General features: G+C 35.5%; 2 protein-coding genes across 3 annotated transcripts in view; both read right to left on the reverse strand.

Moving 5' to 3' along the window:
- Positions 1-10,311: 10,311 nt before the first annotated feature.
- On the reverse strand, positions 10,312-13,385 carry LOC109856365 (dnaJ homolog subfamily C member 8). The gene is made up of 6 exons (XM_020431529.1): positions 13,290-13,385; positions 12,701-12,859; positions 12,550-12,616; positions 12,372-12,466; positions 12,139-12,284; positions 10,312-12,019 (listed from the first exon to the last, which is right to left on the reverse strand). The coding sequence occupies exons 1-6, from the start codon at positions 13,365-13,367 to the stop codon at positions 11,785-11,787; spliced, it is 780 nt and encodes a 259-aa protein (XP_020287118.1). The 5' UTR covers positions 13,368-13,385; the 3' UTR covers positions 10,312-11,784.
- A 5,279-nt stretch (positions 13,386-18,664) lies between these two features.
- LOC109856381 overlaps positions 18,665-26,760 on the reverse strand; it is a 67,872-nt gene continuing 59,776 nt past the window's right edge. For both annotated transcript variants that reach the window (XM_020431603.1, XM_020431601.1), the window contains 3 exons: positions 26,055-26,253; positions 23,762-23,868; positions 18,665-23,135 (listed from right to left, as the gene is read on the reverse strand). In XM_020431603.1, coding sequence (XP_020287192.1) covers positions 23,010-23,135; positions 23,762-23,868; positions 26,055-26,253 — 432 coding nt within the window. In that variant the 3' untranslated portion in view covers positions 18,665-23,009. The remainder of the gene's footprint in view (positions 23,136-23,761; positions 23,869-26,054; positions 26,254-26,760) is intronic.

The following is a 26,760-nucleotide window of genomic DNA, read 5'->3' on the forward strand; positions in this document are numbered from 1 at the left end:
AACCGAGATGATCAAGTCTTTAGATTGTAATCATCTTAAAATTTGTTCGCACGAATAAAATTCGTCATTGACACTGACAATAATCGTTAAAATGTTCACCGTGCACTCATCAGATATAGTCGCATTAAACCTGCGATGAGAAACAATCTGTCGGACGTGAAATGAGTTTTCAACGAGTGTTTAATTAACTAGTTGACAAATTGTCGTTAATATTCATTCACGAAATGAAAAACTTCCGGAAGATGTGAAATCACTGATTATACTTGACTGTCGACGAAGCGATAATGGCTCACGGACAGTTGTATCTAGGCTTCCTTCGTTTATAAAAAGATTCGACGTACCACGCGCGAAAGATTGCTACATCTTTCGTTTCTCGGTGCCAACAGCACAGTGTCGCGAACGCACTCGTGTGCCCCGTGGGTGTTCCACCAGGTACACACACGGTTTCCCATTCGTCGAACATTCGTTTGGAAACAATCGCGCTAACGTAATTCGCAATAAGTCGTACGCATATAAATAACCGAGTGACAACACGCGATGCTTACACATTTCTCAGGAAATTTCAAAGATTTACAACAAATTTATATGTAAGATCGTGATAATGTTCAACTAACAGATAGTTTATATAATATAAATACACGGTCAATTCAAGCCAATATGCTGAATATAGTTTGCAAATGTATTTTTAAATGTATAAGTTAATATATATGGAAATTCGAATTGATTTCAATTCCAAGATACATTTTAAATGTTTAATTTACATCCCAAATATACATAAAAATATAAATATATAAAAAAGAGCAAATATTTAAAAAATATAAAATAAATATAAAAATATATAAATATATACTATCCCCATTTTATTTTCTTTTTTAAAACTTATTTGCATCGGGAAATTCGAATGTTTTTCCGTGCCAAATAATCAGCATCAAATTCGCAAAAAAAAAAAAAAAAACAATAATATACCGAAAAATCGCTGAGCCGATCGCGTGAACGTGTATATGCAGATTATTGCAGATACGCATCTGGTCGATCGTTCACTTCCGTCTTTGACACAGCGAAGAAAACTCGAGAACAGTCATTGCGCTCACTTCCGGCGGTGTGCAACGACAACGTGTCTCTAACAGGATCGGATATCGCGATCGACTCATTTGTTATGCATGCACTTCTGCATATTGCTTTATTACATTTTTACAAGTGTGTGTGTGTATGTGTGTTCTTGGAATATAACCGAGAATGTGAACCAAGAAGAAACTAATATAGAAATGTTTTTTTTCCTTTGCGACATGTGAACCTTATACCGAAGAGAGATGTTCGATTGCACAAAAAAAAAAAAAAAAAAAACAAATGCTCTTCGCATTAAGTGTAGAATTTAAACGCGAATAGGCGTGCATATCCGGTTGTTCACTGCCATTTCTGAGGAACGAGATACGCTCAAAGATTATTCGTACCGCTTGAAAGCAATCACGCCGGCGCCAACCCTATTTTTGATTTGCATTATACAAAAAAAACATTTTCCTCGTTTTGTCCAGTTAACATCTAACAAATCAAGCGTTAACAAATCAAACATTAAAGAAGACGTAAAGATTAAAACACTGAAAATAGCAGTAAAGAACAATGAAATAGCAGTAAGAACAGATATACGTATTCTATTTCCACCATTATGTATTGCTTACTGTCATCTCTATGATCCAGGATCTTCTCTTAAAACTGTACATTTACTCAATGTGTTTCACAGTTTCTTCTCTTCTTCTCCGCAAATAGCAACACACTCAAATCCACTCAACCTAGAAATCACTATAGTAATACCGATGACAGTCTGACTATTTGACGTATGTATCGAGACTTCGAAAGTCGCTCTCGAAATCTCGGTTGAGAAATCGATTGTCGGAAGTTTTGTCGTTCTTTCGTGAACTCCGAGGGTCGCGAACAAACACACGCACGGGTGATTCCTGTGAAAATCGAGAGGGATTTATTCGCGAGAGAGACCTGATCAACCGAGAGAACACCTCGCGAGAGCTCGGCTCGTCGCGATCTCGCCGATCGGCGGTCCTGCCGCCGATGGGGCCCCTCGGCACGGTTCGCCTTACTTCGCCACGACTCGCTGACTCGCTTGTCGGGGCCTCAGCAAGCGGGGGCGTGACTGGATTGCTGGATATACATTAGACGACAGTAATGTTTCGTGGTGGACGTGGTTTAACCACGTCTCGAACGCCTAATATGGCTTTTCCATTCGATTTCCGTCGCGGCCGAGACTCGACTCCGATCCGGTAACACGAATTTTCCGGATATGCAAAATAATCAAAGAAGATGAGAGACCGCATATAAATTTACTTTGCGAGAAAAGCTGCGTGGTTTCCTCTCGGATAGATTCATGTTGTCTCATTTTATTTATCGTGTAATTCCGTGGAAGATGTAATGACTGTATTTAATCTTTAATTGAAACATTTCCCGATAAAACACATTGAGAAGAGCAAAGATGGAAACGAGCGTGTTCGGTTATCTAGGTGCTATAGACAGAGATAATGTACATTAACAAAAAAAAAAAATGAAATATCGAGAAATATTGAGTTAAAAAATGTTAAAAACGTGACAAAGAAAAATATAGAAAAAAATCTCGGATTATATTTAGTACTACGCGCACAATTATATTATACGCGTAATAAAAGGAAAAAAGAGACAGAGACAACAAAAATTCACACAGAAGCTGCCAATTAGAGTTTACAAAAATAAAGTCTAAAAAATTATTTTAGCCTCATAATTGGCCTCTGTTTCTTTCCAGTTTGTGATTTCAAATTACAGAGTACTTTACCCGCTGCATTTAAATCTATACCGATGTCCTAGAGATTCAAGGGAAAAGGGGAAATCGGGTCGCAGGTCAATATCTGAGCACAGGGAACGTTGTGACGCCCGAAGATTACGAGGACAATTTTGTCTGCGTCACGACAAAAAATGTAGAACGGAAGAAGATGATGAAAAATAATTATTCCACCGCACAAGAACAGTCGCCGGAGTGTCATTCGTGTACAACACAATAACTTTCCCGTCATTACGTTAATTAAATTGCGTCCAGAAAAGCGCATGATGTTATTAGCTTCCAAATCGGCCAAAGAGACAACAACGTCGTGACTATTTCGCTTTGCGCAATTCAAGGAGCAATTTTTGCGCAATATAGAATGTAACTTCTTCTAAAAAAAAGTTCTTTCGACATTTTCGCGCAAATATCTTCTCGAGTGACCACATTTCCTCAATTTCACCACTGCTTCCTTACGCTGTCACTACACCACTGTTTTTTTTTTTTTTTTATTCAAGATTTTCAATTCACCTTGCGTGATCGCGAATCGAGTGCGAATCGCGTGTCCCGAGCGACAGCCGGTACTCGTTTCGAGTAACTACATCAAAATATCATTACGTTCGGTACGTCGACCCTCGCCGCGGATAAGCGGGACAGTTTCGTAGGTTTCATTCGTTCACCAGGAGTTTTCGTTGCACCGCTCGTTCAGTCGGTACAGAAATCGCGCGAGAATCGACCGATCTCCTCGTAGAAACGGCTTCGTTATATGTAGGTAGATAGGTAGGTAGATGTGTATGCGCGTCGGAAATACCGTTACTCAACCTTAAGATTTAAGGTTCGCTCTTCAAGTAACCCCATGTGTCGACTATTCGATCGGACACTGGCGGTGGACTCTCTTCCGCGTTCTGATTATCACGTGAATCCTATTCGCACCTTCTCTCTCTTTTAGACAATTTATTTCTATCGCGTGACAAAAATATATAAATATTCTCGCGCTCAAATAAACATAAATTTTCAAACTGTTGCGAAATACTACGCTATAAACTCCTCTTGTGACTTATATGATATTTTTTTATTGTCTTAAGTTTTATCTTCCGTTCATTAACAAAATTTTTTTAATTCCCTCTAATAATTGTTATATCCTTTCTGGCGCAATTACCTTCGCGATAAGAGTTAATTTCGTGTTTATGCAAGAACACAAGATTCTCCGGTTAGTAGACGGTCGGATATATATTCCGTCTCGTAATAAGCACCTGTCAACGTGTTCGCGGCCTAATATAGCTCGTGTTTAATCGCGTGATATAACGCCACGTCGAATGTTGTGCGGAATACGCAAGTTGTGTGCTCTTTCCACCTTCGTGTGAAAGCGTCATTCCGACTGAGAGCGCGACGGCTCCGCGCGCAAAACACAAAAAGACGATGAGACTCGTTCACACGGGACAGAGAAAGGAGAAGGGGAGTCACAGCTAGTCCCAAAGGAGCAGTCATTGACATTGGCGGTGAAGCAAGGAGGAAGAAAGCCGGGGGGAACGAAAGGTAACAGGAGAGAGAGAAAGAACTAGAGAACGTGACTAATATGGTCTCGCGGTGTCTTTCTGCCGCCTCGCCGTCTTCTCCGATTTCTTCGCCAAAGTACCCTTCAGTCTCTGATCCTTTATGAAGCGTCAAGACGAAGAAGAGTCAAGCGAGGCATTGGAAAACATTAATTCTGCCAATTAGCGAGTCACGGACGTCAGTAAAATGTTCTCCGACGACGAGAAATTTTTCTCTTTACTTGATTGTGAGGGTTTCTTCCGGTTTTGGAAGAATGGCTAAGCAACAGATTCCCCAAGACAAATACAAACAGATTTTTTGACATTAAACCACTTTACAATTATGGAGAATTATAAGAGATTATAATATGAAATATATACAGCGAGCGTATGCGCGAGGGTAGAAATTGCAACTTGCTGCAATATTGGCAAATTACACGGCGGAGTGGCATTAGGCCGTACGCCGAAGATGCAAGAATGTGTCTAATTATACGCCCGTTCCGCCACAAAACATCGTTTAAAAGGAAGATTATCCGGTGTTGGAAACTCTATGAAATGCTTGAGGGAGCAATATGTTTCTTTTGCATTCTCGGCTAATTTAATAATTTATTAATGTCAAAAAAAAAAAAAAAGAAAACCTTTTGCTAAATTTGTCTATTTACTTGATGACTTGCGCGTGCAAATTTCAACAAAAAATCAGAATCTTCAGATTCCTAAGTTAGTAGCAACTAAATATCTCTGCTCTTCTTTTTCTCTGTTTCTATTCGTATATTTGTCGACAAACAGAGTATAAATATAGAATAAATACGTGTTCAGGAATAAATAAAATATTTACAACTTGTTAATAAAAAAAAAAATAAATAAAGCAAACAAGAAACTTTGCTCAAGTTGCGGAACAATCCTGAAACATTGAGAGAAGAACAGGTTTCATGTGTGAATGTCTTAACTCCCGACAAATTCGACGTTCGTCGAATTCGATAGTCGTCCTAACTCGCGCGAAAATATAAAGCTGATAAAGCTATGTGCAAGTAAATACTATAGAAGTCTTATAAACAGTTTGCTGTCGTATTTGAATTTGAAAAACAATAAACACATCAGAAGAAGATCACATTACTTCTTTTCGAAGAAGATCGACAGAATGATTCAGTTTTTTTAATTACCGTCAGGTGTAATCACAATAAAATTTATACCGGTTGCGTGACGGAACGTTTTTTTTCTGTTTACTCGCTATAACGTTTTCTCACGTCGTTTTCTTTAATTTAATGTTCTTTAGAAGCCAAAATTCTTCTTGTCACATTTGTAATAATTCAGATATTATTTCCAGTTAGTGGGAAGAGATACTGGTGGCGTCAGCGGTATCATAGATAAACCTGGATAAACCTAATAACTTGTCAACCAAACTGCCTCTCTCTCTACGGCAGTTATATCATACATACACACCTACATTTTATCTTATTATCTTGCTTATATTATAGCAATAAAAATAAATAAGAAACTAGAGATATTTTTTTATTCCAATTTTCACCATAAATGTAAACAAGTACCAAACCGGTTACACTACTTGCGACCAGGTAAAACCGAATTTTTCTTGACAATCTTTAATCTTTATTTTTCACTCGTCTCGTGGAATAAGATTTCAGAGATACCAGTTGTGTCATAAACTTCCTTTAACTTCGAGATCGGTAGATGCCAAAGAGTGAAACGTGAAGCATAAATTCTCACTGCAACGAGTCTCTGTTCAATAACCTTCGCCACTATCTCGAACGGGCATTGTATTTCACTTGATTTCCGACTCGGAAAGGCCCTTCACCGCGCGAGTTTTGCGTTCCTGCCAAAATAAGGCCCAAGACGAACAGAGAAAGAAAAGAGAAAGAGAAGTAGAGAGAGAGAGAGAGAGAGAGAGAGAGAGAGAGAGAGAGAGAAAGAGAAAAGGAAAAAAAGAAAAAGAGAGAGAAAGGATTACCCTTGGTCCTCGTCGGCAGCGGCTCCCTGCTGCACGATGCGTACCACGTCCGTGGATGACATCGTCGATACTCCCGTTACCACACACACATACACATCGAGAATTTATCGTTCGCACATCCTTATCACTTTTTCAAAACTTTCCTGAAGAAATTTCCTTGGATCTTGTCGCACGATCCACCTTTCGCGACAGACCTTTCTTTTCTAACGAATTCTCGCGCGTGAACTCACACGAGTCTCTTCACTTCACCTCGCAGGTAATATACACACACGTGCGCTCTCGCCAGTCAAGCTCGAACACTGGTGTCCAGGCTGGCTGGCGCCCGTCAAGGCTACCGACACCGAAAGAGCGAGGGAACGATCTGAAAGCCCGTTTCTTTGGCTCCGGGCCCGGTTTATCAGTTGTTCTCGGTGTGCGTCTACCTGGATCTACTAGCGCGAGTGCAGCAGAAGGAGGAAGAAGAGGCGGAGGCGAAACCACGAGGAGCACTGCACACACGGCGGTGAACACCACCTCACTGAAGAGGAGAATGCTGAGGAGCGTGGCACCGGACGAGTGTCGCGCCGTGCCGTTCGTCGGCTTACCTGTTCATACACACACGCATATACATATGCACGCACGCACACAGTGCTTTTTTCAACCTGTCTCCGTGTGCGGATGCCGTGTTCTTTTCCTTCTGCGTACGCAAACGAACGTATGATTCTTCATTTGTGTGCGTGTATGAGTACTTTATATAAACTGACTGGTGTGACGTTTCTTTAACTTCCGTCTGTTTGTGTGGGAAGGTGTGCGGAATGCATGTGCGCACGTGTACGTATAAATCGTATGTACTTTTCCTTCTATCTGCGCACGGCGCGTGCATACAAAAATGTAATTCTTGATTGTGTGTGCGTGTGTGCGCAAACTGGTGTAGCTTGTCTTTTGTCACTGTGTACGTATGCATGCTCGCGCTATCTTTTCCTTCTACCTGATACACAGACGCGTACTTCTTTATTTGTAAGTGTATAACGGAGGAAAGAGAGACGTAGCGTGTTCTTTTCTTTCTATCTGTAAATGATAATGTGATTCCTGATGTGTGTGTGTTCGTATATCATGATGCACCGTGTTCTCTTCCTTCTGCCTGCACGTCCACACGCGGACGTAGCCTCGTACGTGTGAAATATGCGCGTATGTGTAGTGCTGTGTTACCTGTTTTTATAGTTGTGTATTCGGTATTTGGAAGAGCTTACTTCGCACATATATACATATATGTATATTGCGAGAATATATTACGTAGTAAATCAGTATGAGAAATCAGTGATGTATAACGGGATTGGATGTTCCGAGTAAACGGAGGAATTTGAAATAAATAATAAAAGAGAACGCGAACGCGATATTCAATAAATACCAAAAGTGAAGGACCAACATTGTAAAGCACCGATTCTATTAAAAAGTTTTAATATATAAAAAATCTATTCCCCATTAATTTTACTAGAAATTTACATATCGATATAAATTTATTTTATATCAATTTGTTGTCATTTTTGTTAACTGTTGTAAAACATATTTTAAAGTTTTACTTTTATAAAGAACATGTGACTTAGAATTTTCTTCTACAACGACACTATGATCGTGTCCGTCAAGAGCGATGCAGCGAATATGATGTCATCAAATAGTCTCTTTTTTTATTGCGAATTGCTAGAGGCGGAAATATAATAATTTACATAACTCTCTGTCGGAGAGCAGAAAAAAAGAAAAGCGAGGACACACAGTCGTAGGAAATAAATTGTAAATTTCCGTTGAACTTGCGGTCAATATTATTTTTTGTGTTTAATTGTCTCAACATCTCTCGCATGATTCAGATATAATTCTTGAACATACTTTTAGCGTTTTAATTTATCATATAGTATCAATTATTATATTTATCACATTATTGATTAACATTGTGAAATTAATTATCAGTATTATATTTTACTCTTTTTTAAACCGTGTGTTTAAAATAAATTTTCCTTCGCTCATATATACATACCATGTACACGTGCGCGACATTTATTGCGCATACTGTATGTACTTGCGCGTACTGGCGTAACAGTACGTCGCGCCGGTTGTTTGATACTTTCAGTTTCTTCTTATTCCTCTCGTTTCGCGATCGCTCGGGGGAAACTATCGTGGCTGGTTCTCCACGCGATTTCTCTCTCGCGGTTCTCACACGGAAATCATGCGTCTCGCACTTATCTCAAAGAGCCGCGAAGAAAATTCAAAAGGACGCGGAAGGCGCTGCTACCTGTTGCGTTTCGCACAGTGTGATAGCACTTGCCGCGAGCACACGCAAACTTATCGCGCAAAATGTCATATAGCGTATCACGTATGAGAATTGGTGGAAACCAAAACCCGTCGTATGTACCATAAATTTACCTAAACACGCAACCACACGAACCGTGAACGTGTAACTTCCAAAATAGTTTTTTTCTCTATTTTGATACAATGTTGTACTACAACACAAACTACATACCTATTATTTATAAACTTGAAAGAGAGTTAACAAATGACTTACAAATTTTCAGTGGATGTGTAAAATTATTATAAACGCGTGAAATATGAGTGTGTCCACAGAGTGGTTTTTTAAATTCTATTCATATATTCCCCTCCCACACCGACAGTGAATGCTAAAGCAGTCACGTGAAATACATTCAGCCGTAGCTGAGTGCATGGACCTCGGTTCTAGATTCATGTTTTTCTCTTGCGACGACATCATCCTGATGATGATTAATAATCTCGAGCTTGTTACGTTGTCGTATTTGCAAGACCTATGGTAAATTAGCTCCAACGTTTATAAAATCTCATGAATTTGAATAATTCGTACCACTTCGGAATATTTGAAACACGTATTCTTGTTTGCTCGCATCTTATGTCTACGTAAGTGTTCTTAAAATTATTTAATTATTTATAAACGACTCATGTATTCTTAATATCTTTTAGAAAAATATCGCGAAAAGAAAAAGAAAAATTTTCAAATTTTGATCGTTCTTTTTTTCTCTCTTCTTTTATATCTACTTCATTTTCGAAAAGCAGATACTCACGTGATACTCAGCAGCTCGTCCTCTCTGTCTTCTTCCATCTTCAAGAGAAGTCCAAGTAATCCGTCTACGTAGAATTTTGTTTCTCGTACATCGGAAACACGACGCATCGCAGACAATTGAAGAAAGGGCGATACAAAATCACTTTTTCATCAAAAACGTAATTGTTAACAGTATACGCGACTTTTGTATATACGTGTTGTCATGCGTCACGTACAGTGTCATACTGATTCGGAATACCGGCGTGCTTTCTGGGGTGCGAGTGTCAGCGACACATTCCATTAACATCTTATATCCTATCGACGTCATGACGCGGGTAATGCGAATATTTTAACAAAGAAATATGCGCCTGTTCCGCATAACATGAGAGAAAGTTCTATCTCACAAAAACAATTATCTTTTTTGTTCAGTAAAGTTTTGTTCAAGTAAAAAACTAGAGAGTATACAAAAAATATATTTCTGATTTTTCTCAGTAAAATCAAATTTAACTACTTTGTGACTATTTAAAAACAACTTTTATATTATCCGCTTTTTAATGTTCCGTGTCGCCATTACCATAAGTGGAAGATTCTTTAATTAGCTCGTTTTGGGTATAACGTAATACACATAGGCGAAATCATGCGTCAATAAAACAGTCTTTTAGAAACAATGTATACACGTATATATATATTCACTTGATTTCAAAGTTCGAACAAACCACTTTTGTTTCCTTGCGATCGTTATACACACCATTATCCGTATAGGTACAATATCCGAAGAGACGTTAAAAAAACTATCGCGATATCGTACTTTTGAATCAGATCATTTTTTTATGTATGAAAATTTCATTTATATTAATATTACACATTTTTTAAATATTTTAATTACTAAAGATGGTACACACTCATTGAAAATACAAATTGTTAATAAATCACAGATTTTTCTATAATTTTGATGATACTTCATTTTAAATAACATTAGACAAGGTCTATATTAACATCACATCATTTTCATTATTTATTATTTTTAATTTAAACATTTATATTTTAAATACGCTATCGCGAAGTTCTTCAGTTTTGTTTTCAATTTTATCGCGCGTATATGTATATTATATATAATAAAACACGCAGTCATCGTTACTTTCTCTACGCGATAAAGGACGATCGTAATTATGGTAGTTCAATAGTAATGTACGAGACACATGTAGATTATAAAATTGACGATTGTTATAATGTACGCAGAGGTATTGCCAATGTATGTACATGTAATATGCTTATCGAAAGAAACTTTCGTCTTGTTTTTCTTTTTTATTTGTTTATACGCATCATGACATCATAATTCGTCGATGTCACATAATCGCATTTATTCATAAAGAAATCTGTTGCAAAACGCTACGAACTTATCAAACAATTCAATACAGATTTTAAATTTTGCAACAAAAAATAGAAGTCAGAAAAGACGTTTACAATCGTGTCGTACACTGTGAAAACTATTTGAACAACCATTTTTTAAGTAGAAACCTGCTTAATTTATCACACAACTGTTGAAATTATTTTAAATAAACGGAACTTATATTTGTTCTTTTCGTCAAAAATTCTTGTGATTCACAAATTATATCCGAAATAAGCTGCACGCTCTCACACATGCATACGAAATTGCACTTAACTTGTATATATTGGTAAATTGTAAAGATACGTATTTCTCATTCATTCGCCATATTTGTAGTAAAATTCAAAAGTTCTTGGTCTGTATATAAATATCTCTAAGAATAAAATCTCTGGTATTATTTTTCGCTTATCAAAAATGCATTAAAATAAAAAAAAACGCACGCACTCATACTTTCTCTTTTTTTACTGAAAAATAGGAAGTTTTTATTCTTAATAAGACCAAGAAATTTTAAATCGTATGCTACATAATTTGCATTGGTTGTTTTACACTTCTCTCAACACGTATCTCAACATCAATTTTGTTCAAGTAACACTAGCATTTACATCTTTACATTCTCATTCTGATTCAAATCAGAATTATCTAAGGGATGAAGTAAACTCACGATCAGTTGCTCCCAAACTTTGACGAATTGTAACAATCGTATGTGTGCGCATATTACAAAATAATAATAATAATAATAATAATATAAATAAGTTTTCATAAAGTAAAAGACTGAGAGCTCATCATAAACAGAGTGTCAATGTTATTTTTTATTTTTTAAGAGATTAAAAAATACTTGACCTCATTTTAATATAAGAATAATCTTTCAGAAATTCAAATATTGATGTGGAATCCGGCAACAAAATTGAGAATCTGTTTACGACTACTTACCTTGGGACTTTTGTTATTCGATCAACATCAAATAATGTGATTGCTTAGTCTATTTTAACGCGGCAAATCTCGCTAAGATAAAATATTGTGTCGAAGTCAGAATATGTACGACGGAAGTGAAGAGAATAGGAAGAATCGCGATTATCGCGACTCTGCCTTCGTTTTTGGTGGCCTGAAGGCTTTGAGCTTCTTCGCTTTCTTTTGTTTTGTTGCGCTCGCGCCGGATTGGAATGCTTTCCAGCTGTCAACGCGCGATTGTCTGGATTCTTCAAAATTTCGTTGCCACTCCCGTTCCAATGCCGCCTGAGCTTCTGCAGATAATTCCTCCTCGCGTTTTCTCTTACGCTGTTCAGCATCTCTCGTGGCCAGTTCTCGTCTGTAAGTAAAAAAACAACGACCATTCCAGAAATAAATATGCAATAAATTGTGTCAAAAACCTTCTATATAAATATATATAAGTTTATGTATAAATTTTTATACAATTTATATATATACCTTCTTCGTTCCATATCGGCAAATAGTTTCATTGTCATGACCCAAACTGCATGTCTGTAACCCTCCTCGGTTTCTTCTTCCAAAAGAGATGAACTAGAATTCTCTGACTTTCCATCCTTCTTTAATTTTTTTTTCTTTTCTGCAATCTTTAGTATTTTATATTATGTATTATCTGTTCATAAAAATGTATTACAACATTTATAGAAAAAACGTAATGCACATTAGCCACTTACCATGTGGTCAGTTCGAGCTTTGGCTTCTTCAATCACATCCATGCATTTTGATCTGGTTTCTTCATTTTCCAGTGTTTTCCATGCCTTGTTAACAACTGGAAGTAAGATGAGATTAGTTTTCAAATATTCTTATATACAGTATGTTGCAATTATTATGTATATTCTCAATAGTATTTACTTTCAAAGGCTTGTTGTGCTCTTTCGGCATCATCTTGATTCTTGTCTGGATGTACCAAAATTGACATCTGTAACAAAAATCACATATGGTAACTCCTATGAGTAAAAAAATATTTAGTTTTAATAAAATAAAAAGAAATAAATAAACTTACACGACGATATTTCTTTTTGATTTCATCTATTGGTGTGCTTGGATCAATTTGTAGAACTTCAAATGGATTCAAATTGAAGTAAGATGAGCCAGGTCTCAATAATCTGTCGATTTGTTGTTTAGGAGTCAACACAGAATCTCTCTTTTCGATTTCTTTCACCTAAAAATAATGCGATAAAACACGTCAATGAACATAACAAAGAGCTAAATAGCCATTTTAGTTTTTTCTGTTTAGTGGTGCCGTCTGCCATCACTGCGTCAATCTGACTAGCACACAAATATTGAATAGTATTACTCCGTTTAAATACAAACATTTGTAGAGGTTAGGAATTACTTTACTAACACCATTTGTAACATCTCTCGCTAATTTTCATATTTTACATTACATTTGCTTAGTTTGGAGCAACAAAGACATAAATTTTATATTGCAAAATATCTGTTGACATGTTATTTTAAACAAGAAACAATATTTATTGAAAAAGTGCATATGCGACATTTTTGCGTGATTACTTAAAAATAGAGATATAAATTTTGTTTTGTCAGTGACATCGGGCACAAATGCACGTCACAATCGGTAAAAACTCACGTACCTCTGAATAAAATTCGTTGAATTCATCTTCTTTCTTGGCGGGATTTTGACTCGATAAACTGGTGTCGACGGCGGCCATCTTACTTCTTGTTATGAGCTCGGGGCTCAACAGTGCTGCCTTCTGACGAAAACTGCATCATTTTCGGCGCGCAGTTGATAAACATATTTTTATCGAAGTACATACGCAATCAATTTCGGAGAGAATTGAAACAGTGAAAAAGTAAGTCGCATTTTTGTTATTTATTATCGGAATTCTAAAAATATTTTACTTTTTTAAATCCTACCAGAAAAAGCGTGTGCAAATAATCAGAATCGATTCTATCGATCTTGATTGTTGCCTCTATTCCGCGACGTTGATCGAACGTCTCGGTGACGTTCTCAGATAATGTGTTTCTCGATTAGAAAAACAACACGTGAAAATAACGTGACTGTAATTTATATTATATATAACATTAAATAATACATATTATACATATAATTTATTAGATATTTGTAATATTATACTTTATATTGTATTATATGTATTATATACATACTACAGTAATGTCACTGACCTCGGCCGCGCGGCCTTGGCGGGGGCGGGGTCCTGACTGCGTGCGCGCGGCCTTGGTGGGGGCGGGGTCACTGGCCTCGGCCGCGCGGCCTTGGTGGGAGAGGGTCACTGACCGCAGTCGCGTGACTGCGGTGGAGTCACTAACCTCGGCCGTGCGACCGCGGCGGTGTTACTGACTTCGGTCACGTGATTGCGGTATATATATGTATATATATATATATATATATATACACATATATGCGTATGTGTGTGTATTATATATAGATATAGAATATTACATATAATATATATAATACTCTTTTTTACCCTTTTTCCTGTGACTTTAGTCACGTGTTGTTTTTCCACTTCTCTCTCACTATTTTTTGAGTGTGATTTTCATGCGTTATTTCTGACATTTATTATGTGTATTATATGGTTTATAAGACGTATATACTATCTGTCATCGCGGTGACAGGTTGTGTTCACTGACAACACGTTAAATAAAAATAACAATAGCATGCGCGTAGCGCGCGCCTGTGTTGTGCTAGTCTAAATAAAAAACGAATAGTGGAAGCTTTTCTACGTTGTTTTATTTCTTCAGGTTAAAATTAGATAAAAATTAAAATCTGACAGATGAGATAAAAAAAATGTATTCTTTCTCTCTGTTTCTTGTTTTTGAGTAGAAATTTTAGGGAGAGGAAAAGGGGAACGATAGAAGAAAACCATATTTGAAAACGCGCTGTTCAATGTAAAATTTCGTAATATTTTGTTTTTATTAACAAAGCTTAACAGCCAATAATCCAGTAATGCCTCTTTCGCGATAACAAAGGTGTAACATATACATCGAACGAAATCGAGAATATACTGTGTATTATGCGGCATACACTTCCATCAAACTGATCGGTCGACTAGGATCTATTACAATTGAGTCTTTAACACCTATAATCTATAACATACAATACGTACGCTACTCACTATTGCATAATTTCTCCTCCGAAAAATTCACAGATGCGATAAATACAGAAATCGATGAAATTGCTATGCGATATAAACGTTGTATAACATTTAGCACTTGTTTATACATCTCGCTATCTAATCTAGCATGGCTTCTAAGTTCTAATCTGTTGCTACTGTGAACATTCGTTTATACATAAAGACATTACTATCATTGAGTTTCGAGAGGCCTGCGTTGCTGCTATGTATAGAAAGAAAATACGTTTCAAGGATTTACTGTCTCTAAAGAAAAATACCCTCAAGTTATGAAAAATATTTTGCTACAAGATTGAGAGAAGTTTCATGCGAATGAGTTATACCATGAGATTCAGACAAAAAAAAAAAAGAATAGAAAGAAGACAAAAATAATGATTTTTTGTTGCTTGTTTATAGAAGACATATTTGTTAAAAAAAAAATCTTTTTTCTATTATTTCTTTCATGTTTATAAACAAAAGTGAAATGGATACGGTGCAAAATAAACAGGATCCTCACGATTCACACATAAACATGAGTTTTCTTACTATTTGCTACGCCAACTAACGATCGATACAGTAATTTAAGAAAAGCAAGCACGTACAACAAGGATTCCCTTTTAATTTATCAAAGATCTAATCGATTCGGAAACGCGCGCAGGTAATAAATCAACTGGAATCATGGCTCGATTCAATGTTGTTCAGACCACTTGTACAATTTTAACAGTAATATCTGCGAACTTAAGAATTAATTTTCTAAAGTAACAATTTTGATACAAAATGCTGTATCACGTAGTCGCAAGAATTCGCAGGTAGTTTCAATTGTAAATTGTAAAAGATTAAAATCAAGTGTTGTTAATCTCTTGACCAACTCTCACGTTGTTTCACTGATATGCCTCGTTGAATCAAACGCCCGATGATATATCCGACGAGGTCTATTACAGCGCGCATTTTACAAAATACGCAAAAGCTAGCTGAACTAACGACACTTCTATACCACTTGCTGCTATACATTGAGTCTCTATAATTAAACGGAGTCACTCTACTATTCTGACCGAAATAAACGACGAATATATTGCACGAGATGATTGGAAAAACATACTTCTTATACAGGATGTTCCACAAGTAACAAATTTTCTTGGTTGTGTTTATTCGAGATTCGAAAACTGCATTGAGCAGAGAGTATCGATGAAAAAAGTGTTATTCAATTCAGAAGAGAGAGTAAAATTTTTTTATTTTCCAAGCCAAGACAAAACCATAAAAAAGTAAGTAATTAAAACGTACATCTTGATGACTAATTGCTACAATTACTTTTGTTCTCGCAAAGTTCTCAGTGTGGAACAACCTATATAAGTAATTGGTCACAAAGCGATTTCGGGAATGTCGGCCTTCTCGGGATTATTTTTTCCGTATGAACTCGCCCACGAAGAATTTGTCAAAATATATTTCTTCGTAAAAATTTTACATCTATATATCGAGTTATCGCTTTACACGTACATACGTATGTTACGATCCAAGCCACCATTGATAGAAAGCGAGTATAGAATACACGTGTATGTTCGACATGTAGAGAGGAAAGCGGATTAAAATGTTAGATCTCTTCGTCTTTTGTGTTGAACATGTCTTTTTTTTTGTGTGTGTGTTCGCGCGAAAAAGTGTGCGTGATTACATAGACACATAATGGTAATGTGATGATTAATAGACAAATAGATTGGTCGAGAAGTTATCATTTGCGAATTTGTATAGACACACTTTGGAAGCGATGACAAGAGCGAGGGAAACTTTTCCTGCACAACATTTCTCGCGATTAACATTATTGTTCACTTATCCATACGTATTTAACGTATTGACGTACGTCGTCGTAATGATTCTTCGATTTTGTGATGACGATGACTTTGTTGTTTCATCAAACTGAACAAGCTTTGAGTGTATGCGTCTTATTTTACAATTCAAATTAATGCACTACATCTTTCTGTGATATTTAAATCAAAATTCTGCGATATTTCATGTAACAGAAGAACGTAAGTTACGGATATTAATTGTTATAAAATGCGAATACATAAAAAAATATTAATAAAACAAAACTGTACTTGCATTTTATTTTTTGTTATAAAAAAGTACGTTACGGAAAAGCGAAGAATCATTAAAGATATCTTATTACGATACTAATGAAGATTATTTTACGTAGATACATGTATACCACACTCTTCAAAAAACACATTCGGTAGATCTCTCATATCTAATGAATGACACATCCGTATTAAGTTTGTTATATTTATACTTAAACAATAAATGGCCATTTTCTCGCTGAAACAATCATGGCATTAAAAATCGTATCACGATTTATCGTTTGTATATCCACATATCTCTTTGTAAAAACATGTTACATTCACATTTTATTTACGTCTCTAATAAAGTGTTAACGTATCCCTCAAGTACACACGCACGTATTTCTTAGTTTTTTTCCTAACACATTGTATTTGTCTATATTAATTACTACACTTATTACAAAGAGATATATTTGCTATAAATTGAAACCTATAAATCCACATAATAAATCAATCACATCGTCGAAACGCACATTTCTTTTTACATTAGTAGTAAAACTAAACAATAAACTCCGACTTACACAAAACTGATAGAACAGCACTAATTAAATTGGATAACGATCAATATCAGCGAAACGAGAGCACCGCTGTCGAAGGTATTGTATATACAGAGTGCTGTAAAATTCTCCGTGACAGAAACACATACATACACGCACGCACGCACGCACGCATGCACGCACGCACGCCCGAACACATACATATCTAAGCAATTGCATTCGTGCGCCGTACACCACACACGTATAAACTTTCAAAATCTATTTGGCACTCTCCTAGTTTCGTCGAAAAGGCGAGTACGCTTTGCTATTAGTTTTCAATTCAGAGACATTGCATATATGAAGTAGCTTTACTCCGTCGCTACACACACGTATAGTTTGTGTGTATGTTTGTGTGTGTGTGTGTGTTAGCATTTACGCTACATCTTATATACTCTATACACATACGATAATTGGTCTAAGAAAGTTCCCAGTTGCATAAAAAATACCAGCTGCGCTGTCCGGAACGAATCAATCGTTCGGTTATATTATATAATGTCGCGAATTTATTTAATTCTCAATACACAATTTTATAGGAGCTCTCTTAGCACTGCGCGATTTTCGCACGAGTTTGTGTACAATTCTCGTCTTTCGATTATTTTTTTTTCTCAGACAAAAATAATCAAATATGTAGATATGTATGAAGGAATTAATTTTAGAGTCTGAAAATGTTTTCTCAAATAGTTTCAACAACCTTGTTATTACTTGATTTTATGCGTGTGACTGATCGTGTAACAATATGTTGTAGTGAAAATCGTACAGTGTGAGAACAAGTATTATTATTATTATATATGTATTTATATATTACGATCAGCCCAATCATATTGATATAGCTAGACAGAGAAGAAATTGAAGATCGAATAGAAAGTTCTTATGCACTAATTTATTCCGTTTGCAGAAAAGCTTTTAGATAAGGCTTTTAAAGCTCTCAATCATCTTTTATAATTATCTTACGCATAATAAATATATATATATGTATATGTATCTTCATATAATAATAAAATATTATATATGATAATAATTATATTCTGAATAAAACAATATTTTACACTTTGTAATTTTAAATAATAAATTCAAATATCACAAAAAGCGCTTTTAATTACAGACATATAATATACGTAACAAAACCATTATTAGTTTTGTAACAAATACTAATAATGTACTTTAAATATAATACCACACGAATATTTAGTCGATTAAAATTAATTTTTCGGAATTTTATAAGTTTCTATGGACTTTAATTTTCAATTAATATTTTAAACAATATATATTCATTTATATCATTATATCTCGATTGCTCCGTAAATTATAGACTAATTATTTTTTTTTTTGGTCGTATATATCGTATATTCACGTAATGAATATACAATATCATATATGTATATATCTTTACACAAGTTGCATCGCAAAACGGATAAATAGATACAAATATTTTCATATGATGTGAATATACATATATCTAGAGATTTCGAAAAAAAAGTGCCGGAAAATATATTCCGATTATTTACGGAATAGTTATACAGGTTCATCTTCAAAATAATGCTAATTAGTCCTGTTTCTGTGAATCCTTAAGAAATCGGTCGTTTAAACAATAGTTTCATTTGACTTCGTTAAAAAAATGCTTTGTGTTACAACATTTTAGTGGAAATACCCTGCAAAGTTTTTTGTCTTATATAGATTCTTTAGAAAAATTAATTTTGTAGGATATATATTGTAGAAAAATTTATTTAGAAAAAGTAATTTTAGATATAGGATATGAGATCGCGGTGTGCTATTCTCCGAAATATAAAGAAATGATAAGTTTAATAAACAATATTACGTATTTTAAAAGAATGTTGAAAAAATTCATTAAATTTAATGTACGTGAAAAAAAAACTATTGAAAAAATATATTTTCCGTGACAAAGCATGCTCTTCTCTCTCAAATGCCCTTTTTATGTACGTAGTATATAATAGAAGATAAATATTTACGTCGAAAGCTCTATTCTAGACAGTTAATTTGCGGAGAAAAAAATTATATAGAGATAAAGCGTGCTGGATGCAGACTGTCCTTTGATTTTGCTTGTTAATGTTCTTTTATTTATTTTTAACATTGTTGCGCCACATGGATTATTATTGTATTTTATTCAATAAATTTATGACATTATTAGTAAACTTATTATCACAAGTTTCCACATCAAAGTTTCTTTATATTTTTGTTTTTGTTTTTCAAGGAAAAAAGACCTTAAAATATCTTTTCAAAGATTTTGATTTGTTCATTCGTTTGATTTAACAAAACGCATTATTTTGATTATTTTGTGTGTGAATTACACTTTTTGCCTGTATCCAGCTTTATAAATGATCGATTATAATAATATTCGAGTTTGATTAACCATTTTGATGATACGTAGTACTCGTTTTGACTCGTTTTCTAATGTACAGTGCTAAACTTTGTTTTTCAAAGGATGAGGGGCGGGGGAAAGGGGATGGGTAGGGGAACGCTAACCATCGGCGAACATTGGAAAGGACCCGCAATACGAAAGATCGGGATCTTCATCTCGTTCCAATGTCCGCCGCGCATTATATGTTGTATTTTGATTTCGGGCTGTCAGCCATTTTCGTCTCTTTGTATGTAATGTACTTTAATATAGTATACATCGCTTAATATCTTAATGATAGAAGAACAACCAAATCCCACAAAGGATTCTTCTTGTCACGTTTGCACGCGAATGAAATTGCCGGCGGTAATTCGCGCCGATGCAACTGTGTGTGTGTGTTTATGTGTGTGTGTGTGTGTATTACGTACATTTACAAATTTGCAGCTCACGTGCAAGATGACGTGCGTTACACACGCTTTGGTTTTTTTGTTTTTACGTAAATATATATACTTACATGAGGTATAGCACTTCAGGAGAACATGGCACGTTCTTTTTTTTCGTTACGGTTGGATTGCCGTTTCGATAACATCTCCTTGTTCTCGTGTTTGTCAGTATCGAACTGCACAGTATGCATATACAATATGCATGTTTTGCGTGGATGCGAATACTCCACGAGCGAGAGTCCCTCGAGAAAGATTTGCTGTAGTTTACAGTTGCACTTGTAATGTATCGTATCTGATAGAAACGCACTTTGCGAGGCTGGGGATTATCTGCGTCTCGTGAACTGATATACTCTCTTTTACATTTTCCCGCATTAAAATCAGACTTATCTCTTTCGGGGACTTTCCTCGCCGAGATGCAAAATTTACGAATGCTGATGATATGTTCATTATGCAATATATCAACACTCAAGCGACGCTTTCATTCAAAGCTCGCTGCTTGTGTGTTATACTTGTTCTTATATTATTAATATATACGGAGAATGTGTTGTTCACGTGGTCGTTTATTGTTAAGCATATAAATTTTTATCGCGTAATCGTTTTTTAGCTAAATGCGGCCGGTGAATCGGTAAATTGCGATATATATTTTTTTTCACTCAGGAGACGCCGATGATCTTGACAACATCAGCGCCAGGATCAAGATCACGGAGTCCCTTTCTTTGTGAAGTGAACTTACTTACCATAAAAACGTATATACGTGATATTTTTTCTTTCGTTCTGCTTCCCGCACAAAAGAAACACGTTGGACACTTATACATATCTTATCTACGCCACCGAATACGATCTTAGCTTATCTTGCGATTCATAATGGAAGCGTTGCGTGTATCCACAGAAGAATCATTAATATTTATAGTATACGTACTGACGGGGAAAAAAAAAACAACTGTCACTCACTGTTGTCGGTTATGTAAAAGAAATCACGTGTAATCAAATAAACATAGAAATCATATCGTGGTTGTTCATTTTTTGTGTAAATTATACATTTTTATCTTGTGTAAAAACAACTTTTATCAAAACGGAACTTCGATCGCGTGTAAGACCGATAATAATTTAATAATTACACAACACTGTCTTTTTACGTTTTATATACAGCAGGAAGCAGACGCTAATTATGTTTCATTATAATATCGACGTGACTGTCACAATTTTACGCTAATTTTCTCTTCTCTTGCATACACAATAACTCTCACGCGCGTATGTACAAATTCACGCTCACAGATTTAATCAACTTGACATCTCGTGGATTATTAATCGATTAATTGTATGTACCATGTGTGAAAATGACACACTCGGTAATAATAATAACGCAGCTATCCTCTTTTGTGTGTGACGTGCGAGCGACTATTCTGATACGAAATCAGAAAATGTACAACGATCGCTTCTGTACGCTGGAATCTTGCGAAATCTGCTGTTCGCGATTGATTTTAACGGAAATTCGAGTATCTTTTTTCGCGGAATGTGGGATGTTTGAAAAAAATATTAAATCTATTTAAAAAAGCTGGAATTAACTTTTCCTGTAAAAATGTGAAAACTGAAATTCTTTCACACACACTATTGCGGATTTGGTTATTTATTAAATAAATTTATTGAAATTATTAATAAATAATAAGAACCGCAATTATTTTTTTGCACCAATTTAATAATATTTATTTTTCGATCTTGCATATTTAAAAAGCTGCTTGTATAGAACAAAAACCATTTACTCGCAAGATAAATATTTCTAATTTTGAAGCGCGCGATAAACATATTTATTTTTTCTGTCAATTGATTTTACGATTAAGCAGCAAGTAGCAAGATTCCTGCAGGTACATTGATGATTTCACGATCTCTCTACTTGAGACTTCACAACAGACTATACATACCTATTTCCACCTTTGCTCTTCTAATGGTACCAGGATGTTTGTTGTCATGTTTTGACATTCAGCAACGCATTTCCACACACATAAAATTCAGTCCATTTTCCGTGTGTATGTGTATGTGTGTGTGTTTGTATCGCCAAAACTTTACAAAACACTTAAAAAACACTGCGTGTGTTGTGTATGAGTTATTTAACTTACCTGCAAGTAATTTCACACAATTTGCAAATATTAACACACAAATACAAGTTTTTGTTCCGAAGTTGTTTTAAACTACGCATCTTTAGATCACAGTATTTCACGGATAAACGGCCTTAAATAAGCGGCACTTTTATATATATTTTGCAAAACAATAAAAAATTAATGTTATAATTTTAAATGGTTGATTCTTTTTCGCGGCTGTCCATCCGTTCAAATTTTGTTTCGCTTATTCGTTGCCTTCCTGTTGTGTTCGACGCTGATTGAGTAAAAAGATCGCTTTTTTACACTCACTCTTAATTCTTCCTTTCTTGTCTTTGTTTTAAACAGCCGAGAAAATTTATGACTTTTTCCGGAAGAATAAACAACCGTTTGAGAGGGACATCATACCGACGTGATGTTTCTCTTAAACGTCACGCTTCACTATTAAATTTCGGCTTTTATCCGGGAAGTACTGACGCGTGATTCGTTAAAAAAAAAAAAAAAAAAAAGAGAAACGAGAATTCACGAAGATCAAAAAACAATTACAATGCAGCGATTGCTGTCCAAAGTGAAAACTCAGTCGAAGCTGAAGCGTGCGTTCTGTGGTTCACCCCCTTCACCGACGACCACGCGGAAACCCTAAGGAATTTACAGGGTCATACGTGGCGAACGGTGGAGGGGGTCGGGCCGCTATGCTTGGTCCACCTCGTGACAGACCTCCATATAGTCCGGATTGTGCATTATGTCCTTTATCATATCCTTTAGTATTGTGTAACGCGGGAACATCGGATACACCTTCGAGCTATTGTATTCCTCCTGTGATAGAAACAAAAGCAGTTTCTTGATTCAAGCATATTTCAATGATTTATAAAAATCAAATAAATATTTTGAGTAATGAATGTGAAAATGAGATTTATATTTGATTTTGAGAAAGAGGGTTTTTTTCGCGACAATTTCGAAACGTGAGTTTGCGGGAAAATCAAACGACAATAAAAAGACGTTTTTTCTTTAAAATAACGGTATCCAGGTTGTCTTTAATCTCTGATTTATTTGATACTGTACAAGCAGAGCGGACCGAGTTGGTCCGATACCCTGACGCACTGCCGACGAGAAAACTTTATAACGGCAGGGTGCGCAAGTTATTGGAACGTAAAACGAAAGAATAGCGATATTGTAACAATATCCCAATATGACAGCCGATATTATAGATCTCGCTGCAGTTGAAGTGTCATAAGTTTTTACTTCATTCTATTATAGTCGTGGAATCGATAAATATATATAACTCTCGCGCAAAATTAAAATATATTTTCGCACACAATCAATTCTCATGCAGCGAATTGTATTCCTTTTAATATAAATTCCATTTTATTATTATTCCCTTTAATGTTATTATTTTACATATTACTAAATTGCTATAAGTAGATACGAAAAATTAAACTTACTTTCAACTCTTTAATGAGATTCCTGAGACCCGTGTATTTCTTCAATAATCTGTACAAATCGTTAGTCATCTGAGTGTTCTCCGCTTCGATTTGCGCTGTTGTCATACCTATTAGAGCAACATATCGTGTTGTTTTTGTTTCATTTTATCTAAACATTATCGCGCATAAATGTTTAGATGACGTGAGACAAAATGAGATCTGTGCTAATGCGGTCATTAAAACGTGTAAAAATGAAAAATATATACACATTGGTCTTTGAGATGTAAAGAATAATAAAACTGTAAGCACATTGACGTAATTGATGTAAAAATACGCACATACATTATTTTCGCATCATGAAACACTGTTTACATTTTGTACCTACATTAATTTAATTCCTCCCGCGTTGAAAATGTTTTTCGCTTCAATTAGATGGTGGAAAATTTTTGCACGCGTATCCTCGGCGCGACACAACATATTTTCCCAGCAACTTTTTACAATTAACGACCAGGCACAAAAAAACGAACCACATTGGATGCGTACACGACTACATCAACGATAGTTCACCCAACGTATACCATCGAGAAGCATTAATTAACGCCCAGGAAAATATTGCTCTTGCCGGTAAAATGAAAAACCCGAACGGGGAATGTTGACTATTAATACGTATACGCGTTTACGTACAGCGCGCGGAAATAAAATTGAGGCGCATCATACTTGATGTATCAGTAACAAATATTTCCAAACTTTCTAACTTTTTTTGCTTCAACATTTAACGTACAAATTCCTACGTAACTAAATTCAATCCGAAAAGTTTTTATTGTACATTAAAACCGAACAAATGTTTTTAACAATAATTAAAATTTAAAAAAATCTGCTGTCAAAAATATAAGAGATCTCTCTTCTCTCTAAATCTAATAAAAATACAATAAACTACCCACAGATATAAACTACACAATAAAAAGGGAAAGAGGAAAATAAACCAAAATAAAACTAGAAAAATGAGAAAGTGTACAAGTGCGAACTCGGAAACTCTCCTTCTGGTCAATTAGACATCGGCGTTAATCGATTAGTTTCGGGCCATTTGTATCGAATGATTTCAACTGGAACTTTATAGTCTACCGTATTGCGAAACAAAGAAAGGGGAAAATGTTCTTTGATTAAGCAGGCGAGAGCGTAACGTTTTATCCCTTACTGAATATTTCTAATTACAGCCCCGGGCGCGCGCAACATCGGGCGATTCGCGTTGTTAATAAGTTCTCCTGTTTCTCCGAAATAATTTACGAAGCCGCGATAATCACGCGATTTTATTTTGTGTTGCTAAAAACAAAACACAACATCAATGTTTGCATTTAGAATTTGTTGTGTGAAAGAAATACAATGTTTAAATAAGTTTCGTTGCGTGTCGCGATAATGAAAAACATCATAAATCTTCTTACGCTTATAGAAAAAAATTATACATAAATTATTGTGCAAAGTCCATCCGTTGCATATTTATGAGAATGTAAAACCGAATATAAACTGGGAGTAAAAAGAGAGACTAATTACACACAACTTTTAATTACCGAAATAGTTAACTCTGTAAATAAAAAAATTAAAGTTTTTTCCTCTGTCTTTTTCTTTCAAGCTTACTGGCTCGACAAAAATAATTGACTGACATATATACTATATAAACTTAAAAAACTAAATCAAGAAGTAGGATTTTAAAAGTCATATACGTACGTTGGATGTACGTGCGAAATATATTTTTAATGTGCGCGGAAGATCCCCGGGATATTCCCGGATTCGACTCCTGGCAAAGATATCTTTTTTGCGATGGATTTTTTAAATTTCAGAGGCGGTTAAATGGATAATTCATGTACGCAACGCAAAGTAGCATTTTATATGAATTTTAAAATTTGTATTTAATTTAAATTTTCTATGTGTATTAATTTATACGTAATTTACAAACATAATCTCGCACGTATTCTCGTACATCCGAGCGTATATGGCTCTCAAAATCTTAATTATTTTTATTTAGTTTATATTTAATAGAGTCTTATATTTTGTTGTATTTTATTAGAAAAATTAAAAAGTTAAGGAGAAATAAGAGACATGTCCAACTCTTGTAAATAAATAAATTAATTTCCTGCTCACTGAGTCTCGTTGTTTAAAATAGTCAACGTCGCGGTTAAGAGGACGAACGGCACGGAGACAGAAGACAATCGATGTAGAACAATAGAGAATTGTTTTCTTCTTTCGCGCAAAACCTTCACAGCTATTACCTGCACTTCTAACAACGACTGTCGCGACTATCGCGCTCGGCAATACTTACTCTCAAGTCTCTCGATGCGTTCTCTTTTGGTCTCGGCTTCCTCAGCGAGACGCGCCGAAGTTTTCACACCCTCGCCGCTCTTGTGAGTCTTCTCCATGATGGAACAGGCACGTAGCACGAAGGCGGGCACTGTCTCCTGCTTTTCTTGTCTCGGTATATCCACCAGCGTCCAATACTGCGTCTCCAACTTAATTACGTCCTGGAAAGGCAAAACCCCCGTGCTCGGGCTACTGTCGTTGCAGAGAAAATCGAAACGGAAAAGAGCTTGCGTTTGTGCAAGGCGATATGTGCTCGCCGTCATTGATTCGACGGATTCTTTTTATCTATCGAATATCGTCCCGAAACGAGTGTCGCCGGGATCCGCATATTTATCAAAAGTGGTTCAAAACGCGTTCGATTTTTCTCGCGTTTACATAACGTAACGTCTTTTGTATTTTACTCGAGCGTAATATTCTAAATTAATTAAAATTGCATTTCTCTCTCTTTCTCTCTCTCTCTCTCTCTCTCTCTCATTCTCTTTCTCTCTTTTTCTACACCGGAATTAACACGAAGTTTTAATCACTGTTTCACAGTTCGCGATAAAAAAGTAGAAGCTCTTCTCAACGAGAAGTAGCGCCGTTTTTTCATTCATATCGTCTTCGCGAAAAAAATGACTGTCGTATTTTATATAGCGTCTCTTTTTTTTATCTCTCCTTCCTTCCGTCAA

Source organism: Pseudomyrmex gracilis, unplaced genomic scaffold (assembly GCF_002006095.1).
Source record: "Pseudomyrmex gracilis isolate BER0280 unplaced genomic scaffold, ASM200609v1 scaffold_116, whole genome shotgun sequence".
Lineage (NCBI taxonomy): Eukaryota > Metazoa > Arthropoda > Insecta > Hymenoptera > Formicidae > Pseudomyrmex > Pseudomyrmex gracilis.